This window comes from Arvicanthis niloticus, chromosome 8 (assembly GCF_011762505.2).
Source record: "Arvicanthis niloticus isolate mArvNil1 chromosome 8, mArvNil1.pat.X, whole genome shotgun sequence".
Classification (NCBI taxonomy): domain Eukaryota; kingdom Metazoa; phylum Chordata; class Mammalia; order Rodentia; family Muridae; genus Arvicanthis; species Arvicanthis niloticus.
In genome coordinates this window covers 78,361,275-78,379,956 of record NC_047665.1, presented here as the reverse complement: position 1 = coordinate 78,379,956, position 18,682 = coordinate 78,361,275, and the positions used below count along the sequence as shown (strand labels likewise).

At 40.9% G+C, this 18,682-nt stretch overlaps 1 protein-coding gene across 1 annotated transcript in view; it reads left to right on the top strand.

Annotated features, from left to right (window-relative positions):
• The window catches only part of Ccny (cyclin Y), a 117,085-nt gene extending 101,695 nt beyond the window's left edge, over positions 1-15,390 (top strand). The window contains exons 9-10 of the mRNA XM_034510057.2: positions 12,441-12,603; positions 14,670-15,390. Coding sequence (XP_034365948.1) covers positions 12,441-12,603; positions 14,670-14,786 — 280 coding nt within the window. The 3' untranslated portion in view covers positions 14,787-15,390. The remainder of the gene's footprint in view (positions 1-12,440; positions 12,604-14,669) is intronic.
• Positions 15,391-18,682: the final 3,292 nt, after the last annotated feature.

Genomic DNA, 18,682 nt, shown 5'->3' with positions numbered 1-18,682 from the left:
ATCAACATACATACATACATACATACATACGTGTGTGTGTGTGTGTGTATGTGTGTGTATGTGTGTGTGTGTGTGTGTGTATATATATATATATATATATATATATATATATATATATATAAATAAATGCTGGCCACTGAAATTGTTTTCTCAATAGCAACACTCCAGAAATTCCACCTTGGGAAAAGGAACCTGCTTAAGGCTGGGTGCATTCCTGCCCCACCTCTTAAAACAGAAGAAAAGTGGTGGAAAGAGGCCAAACCACTGATTTGTTTCATCTCAGAGGCTATTGCTGGCCAGTGAGCTTTAACAGACAAAAGTGATAGTTGGAGTTGCAGGAGTCTTTCCTCCATGTTATGCGTCTCAGCATGTTTGAAGTATTCTTTTTCCTGCAGGTAAATGGATAGCCCAGTACTAAAACTAGAACCCGCACAGAGCCCTGTAATAGCTTCTAGCTGTTAGCAGCCAAATTAGATCTCCTCAGAGTTCAAACATTCAAGATCTGACCCATAAAACTCAGAATGTAGCCATAATTGGCGATAATGTTTTTAAAGAAGACATCAAGTTAAAATGGGGTCATCAGGATGGGACCTAATCAAATGTGTCTGTTGTCCTCACAAATGGACAAAATTAAGCCATAGGCACACAGAGAGGTGGCAGAGTGAAGGTGCAGAGAAGGCAGTGATTTCTAACCAAGGAGAAAGACCACAGCAGATGGCTTGGTATTAACCTGTAATCCTTCGGAACCATGGGGAATCATTTGTTGCTTAGTACACCTAGTCAGTCTCCCTAGTTTGGTCCTAGTTTTTGAGGACACTGTTACAGATTTCATTGTTGGGAAATCTTGCTCTAACAAATTCCTAAAAGGGGGTAAAGGTAGCTTTGGAACTCAGTATGAAAGGCTAGAAGAATTTGGAGGTATGTTTTCAAACGGAAAGCTAACCCTGGAATCTTGGAGATTGTTGATAGAAATAGGGACATTGATGTCAGCTCTATTGAGGACTCAGAAAGAATACAGCTGTAGGGAAGGGTGTTTCATCTCAGTGTAAGTACAGATGCTGCATCATGACCAGACCTGAGAGTAATAGGTATAGAAGAGAGTGAAGATTCCCAACTCAAAGGGGCAGCAAACATCTTCAGCAAAGTTAAAGAAGAAAACTTTCCTAACCTAAAGAAGGAAATGCCCATAAACATAAAAGAAGTCTACAGATCACCAAACAGATGGGACCAGAAAAGAAATTCCTCTTGTCACATAATAAGTAAAAGAGCAAATGCACAGAAGAAAAAAAGAATATTGAAAGCAGTAAGGGAAAAGGGTATAGTAACATACCAAGGCAGACCTATCAGAATTACACCAGACTTCTCAACAGAGACTCTAAAAGCCAGAAGATCCTGGGCAGATGTCTTAAGACCCTAAGAGAAGACAAATGCCAGCCCAGGCTACTATACCCAGCAAAACTTTCAATTAGAATAGATGGAGAAACCAAAGTATTCCAAAATACAAAATACACATTTAAACAATATCTTTCCATAAATCCAGCCCTACAGAAGATAATAGAAGGAAAAATCCAACACAAGGAGGGGAACTACACCCAAGAAAAAGCAAGAAATTAATCTTTTCATAACAAACCCAAAAGAAGAGAAACAGACAAACATAACTCTAACAACATACCCAAACTTATGGGACACAATGAAAGCAGTGCTAAGAAGAAAACTCATAGCTCTGAGAGCCTCCAAAAAGAAACAGGAGAGAGCACACACTAGCAACTTGACAGCTCATCTGAAAGCTCTAGAACAAAAAGAAGTAAATACACACAAGAGGAATGGATGGCAGAAAATAAACTCAAAACTGAGGTCAATCAAGTAGAAACACAGAACTATAGAAAGAATCAACAGAACTAGGACCTGTTTGGTGGTTTTTTTTTTTTTTTTTTTTGGAGAATATCAACAATATAGATAAGCCCTTAGTCAGACTAACCAGTGGGCACAGACTAACCAGTGGGCGCAGACTAACCAGTGGGCGCAGAGACAGTGTCCAAATCAACAAAATCAGGAACGAAAGGGGAGACATGACAACAGAAACGAGGAAATTCAAAAACAATCAGATCCTACTACAAAAAGTCTATGCTTAAGAAAACTGGAAATCCTGGATGAAATGGATGATTTTCTAGACAAATACCAGGTACCAAAGTTAAAGCAGGATCAGATTTAACCATTTAAACAGTCCCCAACCGCCCCCACCAAGGAAATAGAAGCAGTGATTAGAAATCTCCCAACCAAAAAAATTCAATGCAATCCCCATCAAAATTCTAACTCAATTCTTCATAGAGTTAGAGAAATTCTCAAATTCACTTAGAATAACAAAAAACGCGGGATATCAAAAACTATTCTCAATAATAAAATAACTTCTGGGGGAATCACCATCCCTGACCTCAAGCTATATTATAGAGCAGTAGTGGTAAAAATTGCATGGTATTGGTACAGAGACAAGGCAGGTAGATTAGTGAAGTAGAATTGAAGACTCAGAAATGAACCCACATACCTATTGTCACGTGATCTTTGACAAAGGAGCTAAAAGCATCCAGTGGGAAAAAGACAGCATTTTCAACCGATGGTGCTAGTTCAACTGGAGGTCAGCATGTAAAAGAATGCAAATTGATCCATTCTTATTTTCTTGCACAAAGCTCAAGTCCAAGTGGTTCAAGGACCTCCACATAAAACCAGATAGACTAAATCTAATAGAAGAGAAATTGGGAAAGAACCTTGAACACATCAGCACAGGGGAAAATTTCGTGAACAGAACACCAATGGCTTTTGTTCTAAGATCAACAATTGATAAATGGGATCTCATAAAATTGCAAAGTTTCTGTAAGACAAAGGATACTGTCAATAGGACAAAATGGCAACTCACAGATTGGGAAAAGATCTTTATCAACCTTACATCTCATAGAGGGCTAATATCCAATATATACAAAGAGCTCAAGAAGTTAGACTCCAGAGAACTAAATAACCCTATTAAGAAGTGGAGTACAGAGCTAAACAGAATTCTCAACTGAGGATTCTCGAATGGCTGAGAAGCACCTAAAGAAATGCTCAACATTCTTAGTCATCAGGGAAATGCAAATCAAAACCACCCTGAGATTCCACCTCACAGCAGTCAGAATGGCTAAGATCAAAAACTCAGGTGACAGCAGATGCTGGTGAGGTGTGGAGAAAGAGGAACACTCCTTCATTATTGGTGGGCTTGCAAGCTGGTACAACCATTCTGGAAATCACTGGCAGTTCCTCAGAAAATTGTAAGTAAGTCTCCCTGAAGACCCAGCTATACCACTCCTGGGGATATACCCAAAAGATGCTCCAACATATAACAAGAACACATGCTCCACTTATTTATAATAAGCAGCCTTATTTATAATAGAAGCTGGAAACAACCCAAATGTCCCTCAACAGAAGAATGGACACAGAAAATGTGGTACATATACACAATGGAGTACTATTCAGTGATTAAAAACAATGACTTCATGAAATTTGCAGGCAAATATATGGAACTAGAAAATACATCTTGAGGGAGATAACCAAGACACAAAAGAACACACATGGTATATACGCACTAATAAGTGGGTACTAACCCAAAAGCTCACAATGCCATGATACAACTTACAGACTTTATGGAGCAGAGAAGGAAGGAAGATCAGGGGGTGGATGCTTCAGTCCTGCATTGAGGGGGGGAATAGGACGATTGTGGGAGATGGAAGAAGAGGAGGACAAGGGAGGGGGAGAGGAGAGGGAGGAAATAAAGGTGGCAGTATCAGGAACTGGAGGAGATGAGAGGAACAGAGTGTCAGGAAATCAAACAAATATGCCTGTGGGGGCTGGTGATGAGGAACTGTAGATAGTCACTAAAGGATCCCAGACACCAGGAAAACGTGAGGCTCCCAGGCCCCAACAGGGATGACTTTACCTTAAATGCATATGGAACAGGAGATAGAGCCTGTTGAGACCACCTCCAGTACCTTGGTCTAGCGATGGGGCCACCCACCCATCTCAAAAGTTTTTAAAAGGAAGAACAGGGACAAAAAAATGGAATAGAGACTGAAGGAAGAGCCAACCAGGGACTGCCCCACCTGGGGATCCATCATGTCTACAGACACCAGGCCCAACACTGTTGCTGTGGTCAAGAGGTGCTTGCTGACAAGAATGTAGTGTGACAGTTCTTGGGGAGGTCTGGCCAGCAATTGACCAGTGAGGCCGTGGATGCTTGGAGCCAACCATCACACTGAGCTCAGGGAACCTGGTCGGGGAGCTGGTGGAAGGACTGGAGGAGTGGAGGGGAATTGCAACTCCATTGGAAGAACAATATGGGCTGGCCAGACCACTCAGTTCTCCCAGAGTCTAGACCACCAGCCAAGGAGTGTGCAGAGAGGGATCTATGGCTCCAGATATATACATAGAAGAGGATGGCCTTGCCTGACAGCAAGAGAAAGGGGAGGCCTTTGGTCCTGGGGAGGTTTGATGCTCCAGTGTAGAAGGATGCTGCGGTGGTAGGGCTGGAGAATGTGGATGGGTGGGGGAACACTCATATCGTTAAAGGAGAGGGGGCAGGGCAGATATGGGATGGGGAGTTGGAGGGGTCACTGGGAAGGGGATATTATGGGATGGGGTTGGTAGAGGGGTAAACTGGGAAGTGGGATATCATTTGAGATGTAAACAAATGGAATGATTAATTAAAATAAAAGAATTCAGCAGAAGGGATTTTTTTAGTGAAGTGCTAAAGGTGTGCTTGATGTTACTTTATTTTAGTCAGAGTAAAGTATAAGAGGAGAGGAAATAAGCTGCACACAAAATTGCTAATTCAGAATGAAATGTTCAAGTTGAACATCTGGAACCAAGGCAGTCTTCTAACCTTAGCTTTTTATATTTAAAAGGTGAGTTCGCTCTAGAGAGAGGGCACTAAAGTGTGAATGGGATTGTGCTAACTTGGTTCAGTCAGCCATAAAGCAACTATAAATCAACTAAAGCACAGGCATGAGACAAAACAAAATAAGATTGCTGGACACACGTAGGAATTCTGCAGGACAGGCCTGTAAAAGTACCTGGGGAAACATGATGCTTCTCCTTGACCCAAGCAGGATGTGCAGTCCCTGGTAGGGCTGTTATCCAGTGGCAGTGTCAACTAAGAAGATCCAGCTAGAATTTGCCTTCTTGGTTTTAGACTTGCTTGAGATTCATATCCCCTTTCTTCCTAGGTAAAAGATTTCTGTCTTTTGCAGAGGTAATGAGTATCCTGTATCTGTCCACCCTTGTATTTTGGTGGCATATAACTTCAGATTTGCAGGTTCACATCTAGGAAGGAATTTTATCTCAGAAACCACGCCTAGAATTTCACTCCTTCCTGATTTGGAGCATATATAGGTTAGACTAGATTTAGAGACATTACTGGAGTACTTGAAAGGAAGCAGGATGAAATGAGTTTGTTCTGTATGTGAGGACTTGAAGCTTGGAGGCCAGATGACAGTGTCGTAAAGCCGAACCCCAATTCATATGAGTTCTAACCATTTAAGAAAGATTTGTGAAGAAGTACAGTTTATGGTCAGTAGGGTAAATCCTGACGTAGTACGACTGGAACACCATAAGCAGAGAACCTGAGGACATAACAGCATGTTTGAGACCATGGGAAACCCAGAAGAATGACTACTTGTAAGACAAGGAGGAGAACCTCAGACCACAGATGCCACCCTCCTACATACAGAAGAGAGATTGTGTTAACTGTGGCATTTGTCACAGCAGTCTTGGCAGACTAATATGCAGTAAACCGTTGAAAGGTATAGTTACCAAGGAGTCTGTAGCCTTGAACCACATTTGTAAAGAGGCTTCACACTGTTATTGGGTGATAAAGTGGAGCCCTTAAACCCTACTTTTTAAATTTTATTTCTTTAAGAAATCCTTCTTTCATACTTTTGCAGTGAAGCTTGGTAAGTTCCTCTAGAGTGAAAAGAAGCATATCATTCAAGTGACTGAGGAAAGAAAACACCTCTTACAGAGGATAGCAGGACTGAGGCCTCCTTGGAAGCAAGGAGCCTGGGCTAAGACAAAGATGAACACAGCCTGCTAAGCAGTGGACTGTGTTCCCAGTGTCCTCAAGTCTAACATCTCTCTGGAGTCTGCCTGCTGACTATGTGAAGAGGGTAGTAGTACAAGGTTTGCATAGCCACTCGACCTATACTCCTGTCTGCAACTGTCTGGGGGAGCAGTTGGTTCCATTTACCAACTTGTATTGATCTCAGTTGGACAATCACGCTCCCCTACACCAGGCCAATCTTATGCAGATAGAAATAAACTGCAGACTAGTTGTTAAGTTCTCACACCATTACAAAGCAGTTTTTGAACAACAAAGTATCAAATGATAGTTGCTGAACATGGGAAAGCAGATACTGAGGCCTGGTTGTGTTGAGTTCTACAGGCATGTATAGCTTGTATTCATGTGTGGGTGTGGCTGTGTGCATGTGTAGAGGTCTGACAACATTGGATGTCAGTCCTCCCCCTCCACCTTGAGACAGGGCTCTTTGTCCCTGGCCAGTCTATACAACAAGCTGGCTGCCCAGTGAACTGAGGATCCTCCACTTTGCAACTCTATTTGGAGCACTGGAATTATACTTATATACTGTTGGATCCAGCTTTTACTTGGGTTTGAAGGGTTCTGAGTCATGTCATTGTACTTTCAAGGTAAGCACTTTACCTACTGAGCTGAGCCAACTTTTTAATCTCTACTCAGACATTTCTAAACATTTCACTTGGCATTTGTATGATTTGCTTTTGTTTATAGTAGTTCCTTAAGGATCATTTTCATATGTATTCTAGGGATTCTTCAGTGACCAGAAGCCAGGCTACTAGTCTGTGTATGACAGACAGATGAGTACATAAAGAACCTTAGTCCCTCTGTAGGTGCCTGGTATCTGTTGTTGTTTGTTGCTGTTCAGTTTGTGGTTAAAATATACATAGCATGAAACTTTCATTTTTAGCATGTAATAAATTGCACTATTGTACAGCTAGCTGTCTCTTCCTTTCCTCCCTCCAGCCTAGCCACCATTCTTTTAGGGTCTGTGTGCTACTCAAGGTACTTCACATGAGTAAAATCAAGTAAGGCTTACTTCTTGTAGGTATACCTTGTAGGTATTCTTGTATTCCTCAGAGCTGATTTGTCTTATGACCTGTCATTATTTTTTTTTAAGACTGAATACTTTTTCTTTTGTGTACAGTGCCCCATTTTGTTTACCCACTTGGCACCTGCCAGTAGTCACTTTCTGGTGCTTGCAAATTGGTTAGTGTACCGTGAACACGGCTGTAAAGATACCTTGGAACTCTTTCAGTTCTGCTCTTAAGCTGTTGCTGCATTCAAAAGCTTTTGAACTTTGAGCTCAATGCTCTAGAAAGACTGGCGTGGAATGAAAACAACTCTCTACTCTTGAGTCCTGTTTTCAGCTTAACTAAATGTCATAAGTTCATTTCTGAACTGTGCCAAACTAGTTTAGCAGTTACTTTTAAAAGATGCTTTTGTTTATTGACTGAAATATGTACTGTAGGTGTTGATACCAGAACTGTCCACGGGATGACCCAGATGAGGGCAGGAATCTCATTGAGCCTATTTCTTTTGTACCATTGTTAGTTTCTTGTTAACGTACTACAATGTAAGCTTTCAGATGTGTCCTTAAATTCATTCTGTGAATTGAAAAATCAAGACAGTGGAAATTATTATTTCAAAAGTCTTGTTTGAGTTTGCTAGGCTGGCTACAAACATGTCATCCTCTTCGGTCAAGTTCCAGAATGCTGGGAATATAGAAGTCATCATAGGGGCTCAGACTAGCTCTCAAAGTGATATAGAGATTTTCTTCTTAGAAGAAGTTCTTCAGTGATGCCCATTCATCGCCAAAAGGCAGTCTGTACCCATAAGCTACTACCACATGCTCACTTAAAATTACTTTTATTGAATCTCACTGAAATAAAGCAGAGTTAGTTTTAAAAGTTTTTTTTAAAAAAAATTCTAATAAATCCTGAATACCACTGATTTAAAATTTCTTAAAATTGTAAAATTCAGTACAGTCTGTGCATTTGGTACATGTGAGCTCCTTTCACATGCACATATAAAAACATAAATAAGATGTTTCTTGTTGTCTAAATAAAAGACCTGAGGGCAGTATCACTCGGAACTTCCTCTGCAGCTTATATGACTGACTGATTTACTTCCTTTCTTTGTTTCTTTAAAATTTTTACTCTTCCAGATTTGTGCAGTGTACTTTTATCATCATTCCCTCTTTCCAGTTCTACCCCTTTCCATTCGAACCCAGCTTTGTGTCCTCTTTTTTCTTAATTTATTTATTTACTTTATGTCCCAGTTGCTGCTTCTCCTCCCTCCTCTCCTCCCAGTTCCTTCCTCTCTCCTTCCCCTCCCCGACTCCCTTCTCCTCTGATACCAGCCAGCCTTAGCATAGCAAGTTGCAGAAGAACTGGGCACATCTGCTGTTGCAGCTAGATAAGGCAGCCCAGTTAGAGGAAAGGGTTCCAGAGGCAGGCAATGCAGTCAGAGACAGCTCCTGCTTCTACTTAAGGAGTCCCACATAAAGACTCAACTACATAACTGTTACACATGTGTAGAGAACTTATATGTATGTTCTCTGGTTGGTGGGCAGTCTCTATGAGCTCTTATGAGCCCAGGTTAGTTGATTCTGTAAGTTTTCTTTTTTTTTTTTTTCTTTTTTTCCTTTTTTAAAAATTTTTTTATTGGATATTTTATTTACATTTCAGATGTTATCCCCTTACCCCACCCCCATCCCCCACCCAGGAACCCCTATCCCATCCCCCCTCCTCCTCCTTCTATGAGAATGTGTCCCTACCCCACCCTCACTCCAACCTCCCCACCCTCGAATTCCCCCACACACGGTATCCAATCTTCATGGCACCAAGGATCTCTTCCCACCTTTGACTGCCAAGGCCATCCTCCCTTACATATACAGCTGGAGTCATGAGTCCCTCCTTATGTGCTCCCAGGCTGGTGGTTTAGACCTTGGAAGCTCTGGTTGGTTGGTATTATTGCTCTCCTCATGGGGCCACAAACCCTTTCAGCTCCTTCAGCTCCTTCTCTCTAACTCCTCCATTGGGAACCCCTTGATCAGTTCAATGGTTAGCTGTGAGCATCTGCCTCTGAATATGTCGGACACTGGCAGACCTCTAAGGAGACAGCTATATCAGGCTCCTGTCAACATGCACTTTCTGACATCCACATCAGTGTCTACCTTTGGTGACTGCACATGGAATGGATACCCAGGTGGAATGGTCTCCAGATGGCCCCTCCTTCAGTTTCTGTCCCACACTTTGTCCCTCTGCAGTATCTTCAGTTTGGCTAAGGGTTTGTCTATGTTGTTGATTTTTCTCAACCAATTCTGTTTTATTGATTCTTTGTATTTTTGTTTCTATTTTATTGATTTCAGCCCTGACTTTATTTCTTACCATCTACTGTTTTTTTTTTTTTTTTTTTTTTTTTTGTTCTAGAAATTTCAGGTATGTTGCTAAGTCATTAATATGAGCTCTCATTAATTTCTTTATGAAGGCATACAATGCTATGAACTTTCCTCTTATCACAAATTTCATTGTATCTTATAAGTTTGGGCATGCTATACATTCATTTTCATTGAATTCTAAAAAGTCTTTAATTTCTTCATTTCTACCTTGAACCAGATATCATTCAGTAGAAAATGGTTCAGTTTCTGTGAGTTTGTAGGCTTTCTGCCATTTCTGTTGTTGTTGAAGTCCAGCTTTAATCCATGGTGGTCTGATAAGATGCAGGGAGTTATTTCAGTTGTCTTGTATATATTAAGACTTGCTTTGTAACTGAGTATGTACTCAGTTTTGGTGAAGGTTCCATGAGGTGCTGAGAAGAAAGGATATTCTCTGTGTTCAGGTAAAATGTTCTATAGAGATATCTGTTAGGTCTATTTGAGTTGTAACATCTGTTAGTTTCTTTATTCTGTTTAGTTTCTGTCTAGATGACCTGTCCATTGGTGAGAATGGTATGTGAAGTCTCCCACTATTTATGTCTGGGGTTCAATGTGTGTTAAGTATCAGCAGTGTTTCTTTTACAACTGTGAGTACCCATGGGCATTTGGGGCATATATATTCAAAATTGAGATGTCATTTTGGTAGATTTTTTTTTTCCTTTGATGAGTACAAATTGTCCTTCCCCAACTCTTTTGATTGATTTTGGTTGGAAATGTATTTTATTAGATATAGAATGGCTACTCTCCATTTGCTTGGAATTGTTTTTCTAGCCCTTTACTCTGAGTAAATGTTTATCTTTTGTTACTGAGATGTGTTTCTTGTATGCAACAGAATGATGGGTTCTATTTTAGCATCCATTCTCTATCCTGTGTTTTTTAATTGGGGAATTGAATCCATTGATTTTGAGAGATATTAATGACCAATGATTATTAATTTGTTATTTTAATGTTGGTGGTAGTACTGAGTTTGTCCATCCGTGCACCTGTGCATCTGCACTTCTTTTTGTTTTCTGTGTTGTCTTGGTTGTAGTTAACTTCCTTGAGTTGCAGTTTTACTTCCGCTATATTCTGTAGGACTGGATTTGTGGATTAATATTGCTTAAATTTGTTTTTGTCGTGGAATATCTTGTTTTCTCCATCTATGGTGATTGAAAGTTTTGTTGGGTACAGTAGTCTAGGCTGTTATCTGTCATCTCTTAGATTGCAAGATATCTGCCCAGGCCCTTGTGACTTTCAGAGTCACTGTTGAGAAGTAGACTGTAATTCTAATAGGTCTGCCTTTAACTAAGTCTCTTTCCCTTGCAGTTTTTAATAGTCATTCTTTGTTCTGTACATTTAGTGTTTTGATTATTATGTGACAGGAAGATTTTCTTTTTTGGTCCAGCCTTGGTGTTCTGTAAGCTTCTTGTACATTTATGGACATTTTTTTTAGGGTAGAAAAATTTTCTTTTATGATTTTGTTGAAAATATTTTTTGGACCTTCGAGCTGGGTTGCTGCTGCTGCCACCGCTGCTCCTCTTCCTCCTATTCTTCCTTCTCCTCTTCCTCCTCCTTTTCTCCTTCTTCTATTCCTGCTATTGTTTCTGTTACTATTTTCAGTTCTTGGATAGTTTAATTCATTTTCTTCACCTGTTTGATTGTATTTTTCTGTATTTCTTTAAGGGATTTATTTATTTCCTCTTTACCAGCCTCTATCATCTTCATAAGACTGAGTATAAGGTAGTGTGTGTGTGTGTGTGTGTGTGTGTGTGTGTGTGTGTGCGCGCGCGCGTGCGTGCGTGCTTTCGTTGTGGTTCTTAGGTACAAGTTGAATGGGATGGAGTTTAGCCTGAGAGTGGTGCACTGGCTTAGGTGTGAAGAGTGGTGCATAGGATGTTCAGGACCCACCCAAGTTCAGCTTCACAAATGGGGAATAAAGGCCAGGCCCCTACCAAGTGGGTTCCTCTGCTCAAATTCCTGCATCTCTGGCTGCCCCTTCCTACTAGACAGAGCTTCACCCTCCTTGCTCAGGACTCTTCTCACTTACCTAGTAAAACAGGTGTCCTAGCTGAGAAACGTAGAAGTCACACCAAACAATTGCAGTGTACTATGTCAAAGGGCAGAAGCAAGTATCCCAGAGTGTTGACCCAACATACTAGACTTTCTGGGGAGATAACCAGGACCAGCTCCTACAATAGTAACAAGTATGCCTACTTTGAAAGATGAATGAGATATTCTTGGTATTGAACTATGAAAATTCACTCTGGCTGTTGCCAATCCTACTTATCAAAATAAAAGTGAGCTGTCTGTGTACCTAAATACCTCTCCTCTCACTGTGGAGACCTCTCCAGCAGCCAACCCTGCGCGGGACCTATTAGAAAGGCCTGTCTCCAGACCAGCTAAGCTAAGGGTAGAGTAGAGGTAGTCTGTCAGCTTCTTTAGCATGTTCCACAACACCCAGCTCAAAGCCCAGGGTCCTGGAATTCCTGTAAGGACTGGAATGGTCTTCTCACATAAGAAGCCCCTATACAGTTCCCCTTCCCCCCACCAATAAGGAAGTATAAACCTCAGCTACCGAGGCCGGCTTCTCCTATTTTCTGAGACTCCCTGACCTGTTCCTTGATGAATTCCTTGAGGGACAGGCATTACCTGTCAGACCTTAGTGATGTGAATCTCTCTAAATCAGTTTCTGATGATCATCACAGTCAAGCTTCATCTTTCTGGGTTCCAGCTTATGTGGATTTGCCTTTTAATCCCTATTTGCTGGTCATATTGCATAGCTGGTGTTCAACCAGACAGTTAATTAGATTAGTTTTCTTCCTGGAAGTTGTAATTTTTTGCAGTCTTCAGTGGGTGGCAGCCATGCCTATTCGTAGGCAGCTGAGTGTGACTGTCATTGCTTTTGTTTTGTAGGAATGAACTGGAGCGGCAGTTCCTTGAGTTGCTGCAGTTTAACATCAATGTTCCTTCCAGCGTGTATGCCAAGTATTATTTTGATCTTCGTTCTCTGGCAGAAGCAAACAACCTGAGTTTTCCTCTGGAGCCCCTAAGCAGGGATCGTGCCCACAAGCTTGAGGTAAGGGGGATTCACACACCACTGCAGTGCATTGCCCCATTACCATTTCTGTACCCCCACACTTTCAGTATTCTCCAGTGTGTGTTGGGAAATAAGGACAGGACTCTACATGACTTTCAGGCCAGTTCATGAACTAAGTATATATGTGTTCTTCGTGTTTTAACAACTGTAAGGCAGCTTTTCCTTATTGTGCACCAAGTCTATTTCTAAATGATTCTTTTTAACACTCTTATGTTTATGGTTTTACTTTTTGTTTTTATTATCCACAAAAATAACTATTTTTCACCGTGCATTAACCAAAAATAAAATAAAATAGAATAAAATAAAAAGGGAAGAAGCTGCCAAGTGGCCTTAGCAATTGAGAATCCAGAAGGAACTCTAGTGCCCCCTGCTCCATTGTGTGCTGACCCTGTTCTCTGTCGCAATTTGCCTTTTATGCTATCCATTAAACCAGATGTGAAGAGTTGGTGGGCCACATTTGCTGTGATAAACAGTCATGGGTTAGTAACAACAGCCTTCAATCCAGACCATATCCATTGAGGCAGACCATAGTTCGAACTACAAAAGAATCCTTTAAGAAAAAAAAAAAAAGACAATGATAATAGCGTTTCTGGATTCTCAATTGTATAAATGCTTAGTGCTGAGCCAGCTTCCTCTACTGTTGAGGACCCAAACCAGGGAATGGGGCTACCCACAATGGACAGATCTTCCTACATCAATTAAGGTAATCAGGATAGTCCCCTATAGACATGCCTGTAGGCCAGTCTGCTCTAGAGAATTCCTCATTGAGATTCTTTCTCTCAAGTAATACAGTATTATCCCTGTTCCTTCTCATTGTATTGGAAGATGCCAGTTTGGGCACATAGGTTCTAAGGGGTTTGTTTTGGTTTTCTTTGTTTTTTTTTTTTTTTTTTTTTTTTTTCTTAAAAATTACAGTTAAAAGAACAATTAGAAGTTTCTAAATCTTGGAGGCAGGGTCTCTTTACCTAGCCCTGAATAGACTCACTATGTAGACCAGGCTGGCCTCAAATTCACAGAAATCTGGCCTCAGACTCACAGAAATCTTCTTGCACCTTCTTCCTAAGTGCTTCGCTTAAAGCTGTGCAGCACAACACCCCCAGCAGTCCATTAATCTTAAGATGGAAACTCAGTAAAGCAAGGAGGCAGGCTGGGTGCTAAGCGCTGAGACTAAAGAAGAACTCCAGGGAGGTGCCACTGTCCCCTTCTGTGCAGATCTGCACCACATGCAAAGTGCCTTACATATTTATCTTTTAAAAAAAATTACTCTCAACTGGACTCAAGGTGTTTTGATTCTGTCTACATGTTAGAGAAAGCTGTTATTATCACGTATAATCTGATTAAGAGGGAAAACTACTATCTGTTACTATTATGAATTCAGACACACACTATTCATGAGAAATAGCAATTGGTAATCTCAGAAATTTTAAATAAAAGACCTATGAACTCTACATAATGCTTGGGGTGAGGCAGCTCAGCCTGGTAATCTGTCTGCTCTCCCAGCTGACCATGTGGCTTCAACATGGATGCCTGTCTGGTTTCTCTTCTCCATTCCATCTTCTCTGCTGATACTGGAGTTATTTTCCTAAAAAGCAGCCTTTGAATTTTACCATGTTCTTGTAAGATTGGTGGCAGGTTTGCGCTGACTACAGACTACAAAGTGTTTCCATCCTGGCCTGTATGGGCTCTCCATCCCTCAAAACCCTCTGTCCGGTCTCATTAACATCCACCATGTCAGTCCACGTTGGCTCCTAGGTCAAACTCTGGACACCTTATTTGTTGCCATCCTTATTATGGTTGTCTCTGACCAGTACTGTGCTCATTATGGTTGTCCCTTACAGTAGCCTTGGGTGTTCTCTTCTGCTTTCAAGATCATGAAGACACACACCCCACCACCACCACTCCCACTACCCCATTTGGAAGCAGGGTTTGAGTTGTGCTAGGCAGCAAGACCAGTTGAGCCAGTAGATATGACAGTCTTGCAGAGCCCCTGGCTGAAGTGGAACCTTGGTATGTACCCTGACCTGCACTGTCTTTCTCCCTCTCAGGCCATCTCTCGTCTCTGTGAAGACAAGTACAAGGACCTGAGAAAACCCATGAGGAAGCGGTCAGCAAGTGCTGACAACCTGATTCTGCCACGGTGGTCCCCAGCCATCATCTCCTAACTAGGGCACTCTCCTGAGGCCATGCCGTCCCTAATTTCTCCTTTTGTTTAAGAAAAGATGAACTTAGGTGGTTTGGTTTGGTTTTCTTTTTTCCTTCTGTTTTTAACACATAGCCCCATCAAGGCTGCCTTCTCGCCCACCTCCACACTGCGTGAGTGCACGCAAAGGGGCTTTAAGGGACATGAAATCAGTATTCAGGAAACCTGGTGTCAAGCCTTCCCGGCCGTCATGAACAGCACTTCTTTCATGGAGGAAACAGACTCTAATCCTGGAGAAGGAAATGAAGAAAAAGGAAGTTGTGTTGAGGCAGAGATTACTTGGTAACTTTGCTGTTTCTGGGTTCCTGTCTAGTCATAGATACCAGATGGAGCCAGATGATAGGTAGCAGAGTTGAACGCATCTCCAAATCAGGAATGCCATGCTATGCCCTTGGAATCAGTACGCTCTGTAAGACTTCCTGCACTCCTTCTTGCTGCTCTCCTGGGCTTGGGGATGGGGATGTTTGTTCATTTTTATTCTGGTTTGGTTTTGATTCGTCAGAGCAGAGAGTATAGTTTGTAATCACCATGACACAGACATCCAAATAAATAGTACTGATTGTTAATCTCTGCTCCATTCTCTCTAGCCGTCTTCTGAGCTTTCTTCCTCACAAGTAAGATGTGCTTGTTGTGTTTCTACACACCTGTTTTATATGATTCTTTTTCAACAATAGCAGGATTAACTTGACTGTAGTGCTAAACCAAAACTTGCCCTCTCCTGCCTAATTCCAAGAACATTCTATCTAGATTAACATGGGTGCTTGTGCCTTCCAGTTTTCTTGAAGTTGGTTGTTCTTGGTTTTGGTTTTGTCACCTCTCCCTCCCAGGTTCTCTTTTTCTGCTAACATGAAGGTGTAATTACAAAACTCAATCAAACTTTGTGTCTGAAGGCAAAAGTCTTCAGCACAAGCATCTTGGATAGAGAAGCATCCGGGGAGCCAGGTTTTCCTGACCTCATGAGGAGCCGTGTCCATGTGCTCCCTGCCTGGTCATTCTTATACTTCCATGTCCATTGTTGTAAGCAATATTCTCCTTGACTTTTATATGCTTCCTTTAAATCAAATTTAGTCTATTTGTATACAGTTTTTTTAAAAATCTAAAATTTAGAAAATGGGGAGTGGGTGGGTGGGTATTCCAGTGGGAAGATCACTAAAAGGAAAATGTTACTATTTCCTGAGGTGTTTTTCACAGAATGATTGAATAAAAAAAAAAAAAATTTCAACTTGCATTCTCATTGTGGGTGCTTGGAGAAGCTACAAACTGTGAAGGTTCATACTTCCTTAATTATAACCAGCTTTTGTTTTGTTTTCTGACTATTTCTGACTTGTTTTGGGGACAGATTAAACTCTTCTATTGAGTACAATAAAAAGGTTAAAGGTACCTATCAAAGAGAGAATCTAACATGAAGTCCAAGAGTCTGAGTTACACACAAGTGCTTTGCTTCTGCCCATCTTCTTAGGTTGCAATGACCAAGGTTTGTGAGGTTTTCCTTGTTTGAGAAAAGTTCTAGCATTTGCTTTGTTATATACTCCTCCTGTGTGAGCTTGGAAACGTTTAGAATTATATGTTAGTGTTGAATACTCTTAAAATCGTATACCTGACCCCTCTCAATAGAGCACACTTTGAAAATGGAAGGAACAAAATGTCAAAATCCCAAAATTATGGAGCCACAAATGTTAGTCAGGATTTAATGCAGTGTGTCTTACGTAGTTCTGTATCAATATCAACAAATTCTGGCCTAAACTTCCAAATCAGGAAGTAAAAAATTAATTACCCTCCTGTTGCATCTTTGATGATTTGCTCTGAGTGGGTAACAGAATCAGCTTCTCTCCTCACGAACCTTAAACAGAGGTCTAAAATGTAGAAAGTGTCATTTTGTATTCCCTCATCTCTATAACTCTCAAAGGGACCTATTTTCTTATCCAAATATGAATACCTCTTAAACGAATTCCTTCCTCTCATGTAAAGTACCTTATTTTACCAGCCCATTTCAGGAAAGAACTGCTGACTTGATAGCAGAAATCTTATTTTTATTCCTTTTATTTGGATGAGAGATTTGGAAATTGACTTATGTAAATAGTTCAATGCACCTGATACTATTTTGTGGAGTTTATTAAACTACTTTAAAAGATTGTACAGTGTATTTATATGTGTGTACACACAGCCTGGTATCTGACATCAACAGTGACTCTCTATAGCCTGGCTTGGTTTTATTCAGACTGTTGACTATTGTTTTTAAGCCTTGTGCACTGAACTCTACCTCTGAATAGGAAAGTTTTCCCTTCGCATCAATGAGTGTTAAGCTGTTAAGCTGTATTAATTGGTTGTATTTCTTGCACTAAGGATTTCAGTTGTACTGTTTAGTCTGAATTACTAGGCATGTAAGTATAGGCTCATTTAATTTTTCTATACAATAATGAAGACTTATTTTTGTTTTCTGGGTTGTTCTCAGTTTGCCAAAAGAAAAAGGAGATAAAACAGTCTAATAACAGTGTTGATAAATCATAGTGACTGTAACTTGTTTGCGCAGTAGTTTGGTATCCAACAGGTAACACTGGATGCTGTTCAGGAATGCTATCTCAGTGCAGCCTTTAGTAAAGAGCTCATAGTCATGGATGAAGGATGAAGAAAGCCAGTTTCTTGACTGTAGACTTGATTTAAACAGCAAATATAATTTGTTGGAGAATAAACACACATTCCGGGAAACTTTGCTTTACTTTTTCACTGGGAAAAGAAAGGAGTTAAGCTTAAATGAAGTAAAGTTAAAATACAATGCGATCCTGAAGGTTATAGCGGTGCTCTCATGCCTTAATGCTCAGAGGAGACCAGCTGTGGCCTCAGGCCTCCAGCTGTTGGGGATAGCTCTTCTGTTCTGTGTTCCTTCTCCATGGTCTTTACCTGGGATATCTCCAACGTGGTATTTCCCTTGCTTTGGGGATTTTACTGCTTAGTTGAGCTTCAAGGCAGAATTTGGTGAGTTATGATTTTGCATATTCTTGCTGCTTTAGGGACTGCAACCTGGGGCCATATTTTAAGCTTTGAGTTTATATATGTATATATTCTTAGTTCTCTATAGATATTTAATAAGTTAAATAAATATATATGTACATGGAACAAATACTCTGCCTTCCTGCTATATTTTTTTAGTTATATTGATATAAAATTGGACAGTATTTTCAGAGTGGTAACACTGGATTATGATTTTGAGGCTGGCCTGCCTGGTCTATGTAGTAATACTCTGCCTCAAAAAAAAAAAAAAAAATGAGCAGGTTTTATGGGTGATGAGTAAATTAATTTTAAGGGCAGTAAGAGAAAGTGTGTGTGTCTTCAGTGATTGAGAAACTGCAACCCACCTGGGACTTGAGGAGGTAAATTAGCCAGTAGGAATCAGCACATGCTTTCCTAAATACTGTTTTTGTCTTACAAACCACTGTATCCTGGCCTTCACTAGAGTGAGTATCTCAAGACTGAGCCTTGGCAGTTCTTACAAATATGAATGGTCTGAAAAGCAGCCACAGATGGTGCCTATCCTTGTCAACAGGAGGAAACAAGAAGCATAGCCTGCAGTAGAACTGGGGAAAGTACTTAGCTTAGGGCTCGGCTCCATGAACAGAAAGAAACCTCAAGCCCACACTGGGAATAACAGTTCCGCCTTACTGAATGCAGAGCACAGAGCAGCACCAGAATGCCCTCCCAGAAGCAAGCTGCCTGAAGCTCCATTAGAGAGAAGGGAGTCAGTGAGGCGTGTGCTCACACTGCTGATGACTTTACCAAGCCATACTCCATGCTACTTGTTGTTAGAGCGTCTTACTGAGTTTGTACATGAAGGCCACAGATCCTCTGGTGCCACTTTTGCTA